Source organism: Phragmites australis, chromosome 18 (assembly GCF_958298935.1).
Source record: "Phragmites australis chromosome 18, lpPhrAust1.1, whole genome shotgun sequence".
NCBI classification, from domain to species: domain Eukaryota; kingdom Viridiplantae; phylum Streptophyta; class Magnoliopsida; order Poales; family Poaceae; genus Phragmites; species Phragmites australis.
Window position 1 is genome coordinate 17,813,339 of NC_084938.1, and position 2,321 is coordinate 17,815,659.

Sequence of the window (2,321 nt, forward strand, 5' to 3'; positions counted from 1 at the left end):
ATGCTCTTTCAAGGACTTGGAACTAAACAAACTCTCCCAAGCTATCAGGCATAACAGTAATGCTAAGAAAAGGAAACAATATGCAAGTATGTAACACAAGCTAGTTTCACATTAATCTTAGACATAACTGATGGTTTGTGGCAACAATTTGCTAGGCATATGAAAGTTATACAAATTCTATGCGGCCAATGATTTTTGTTTATTTTTTCAATCTGGTAATAATGTAGCTGCATTATTCCATCCCTTCTGGGCTTTATATATTTTCACGACTGAAATCAGCAAATAGAAAAAACAAACAGTAAAACAAAGAAAATATTGTTAATATGTGAGATAGCTATTAACATACCCTAGGAACAAACAATGATATTTACACAATTGGATAAGCTGTAGCCTGTAAAATCCATTGATGAGGTGGTACTGGGACAATTGCAGGACAAATCACCACCATATAATCGAGCAAGTGTATGAGCACGGCATACTTTCTCATTGACATAAGAATAGGAGTTGAGCTTAATCTGCTCGCTGGGAGCAAGGAAAAACCTAAACACTTTTGCGTTATAAACAGTAGGCTGGATGGCTGAATCCTAAAAGAAGAGGTCTATGGGTCACTACTGTAGCATTGATCCCACGATACCTAACACCATCCATTACACACAGGAAACAAAACTTAAATCTACCAAAAGTCATACCTTTCTAAGCACATAACAACAGCGCAATCCACATTCAGCAAAAGAGAATAAAACCTACACTAATTCGGGGAATCGCGAGCAAAATCGAACGGAAACCGCACCTTTTTTTTTCACTTGTACTCGATGGAGCCACATGCGGAAACCCCAGGAGTCGTCGAGTGTTGATGGGCCTGGGCGATGGCTACGAGATACTTCCGGGTTTCACGGTGGGAGATGAGGCGGCTGTGCCACTCTGAAACGGTCCAATCGAGGCCCAAGGCTACCACAACGACTGTCGTGCCGAGGAGCGCGGAGAGCGCAGCGGCGGAGGCGCCCCGGCGCATATTGAGTAAGCCCGTTGAGGCGGCGCCAGCGGCGATGGAGTTCCAGGGGTCCTCCCTCCGGCGCGCTAGGGATATGGCGGTCTCGAAGGAGCAGAATACGGCGGAATAGGCGCCCAACAAACCGGCGACGCGAGGCCCGTTCGCGCGGACGGCCTGGGCACCGCCGGCGAGGCGGCCGCCGTTCGGCGAGCTGCGGAGGCCCCTGATGAAGTGGAAGGTGGAACCGCCCGCTGCGCCAAGCAAAAAGCCATCGCCCACGAAGTCGATGAAGCGATCGATCTTACCATACATGAGCCTCTCCGTGCTTATCGGCCACAGATCGATCTATGGCGGCGGCAGCAGGGTACCTTCTGTGAAAGGAACTGAATCGCTAAATAGTGTAGAACAAATTAGTTTAGAAAATTTAGTTTTGTTGTACAAATTTAGCGCGATGTAAAATTAGATTTAGAAATTTTAGTTTAGTTGTATAAATTTATGCGATGCAAAAATAGATTTACAAAATATAGATTAGATAATTTGGTTCAGTTGGTGCAATTTAACATGATGTAGGGAAAGTTTTAGGCATTTCTGCAAATTTAGTAAAGTTTTGAATGATTTTCGATCAGGTATGTTAGGAGACATCATTTTTAGTGTGCATTATAGAGATGGATATGTTATGCAATGTGATCGTGGGGTAGATTTAAGTAATTTCTTGGGTATGGAGGTCGATCTGAATAATCTTGCTGAACTACGGTGTAGTCAGGTGATAGAAATGTTAGATGATGTGTTGCACATTAGTTCGGCGGAGCAACGGTTGTCGGTTAGGGTTATGATGCCTAAGTGGTATGCTACTGAGTGGAAGTGAGAATTATGGGAGCTCAAGAATGCAAAGCGGTGGAGGTAGTTTGTGAGCTTGGGTTGGAAAGGGGTTTTTGGCATGTCATGCCCGTGCAAGGTACTATGATATTTTCTGGAGAAGGCGAGTCGAGTGCCCTCGTGGAGGTGGAAGAAATTGTTGCAACAACAAAACATGAAAATGTGGCTCCTGAGCCGTTGATGGACACCCCTCTCCCTGGGCACAAGACTCAGACGATGAACAATTTCCCTCCCCGTTGGCCACTGATCAGGGAAAGAATGAAGAGGATGTTGTGGAGTTGGTGGAGTTAGACAATGAAGAGTTCCTCACATTTGTTGATGGTGCTGAGTGTGATAAGGAGAAGGATTTTCCCGATTAATAGGGTAACTTTTCCATGGAGAGTTTAACAGTGAACGATGTCTATGATTCATCCTGGTAGTATGATGCGCTTGAGGTTTGGATTGGACAAATGTT

The 2,321-nt window shown here is 44.8% G+C and overlaps 1 protein-coding gene across 1 annotated transcript; it reads right to left on the bottom strand.

Moving 5' to 3' along the window:
- Positions 1 to 799: 799 nt before the first annotated feature.
- LOC133898582 (mitochondrial import inner membrane translocase subunit TIM17-3-like) lies at positions 800 to 1,303 on the bottom strand. The gene has a single exon (XM_062339286.1). The coding sequence runs from the start codon at positions 1,301 to 1,303 to the stop codon at positions 800 to 802; it is 504 nt and encodes a 167-aa protein (XP_062195270.1).
- Positions 1,304 to 2,321: the final 1,018 nt, after the last annotated feature.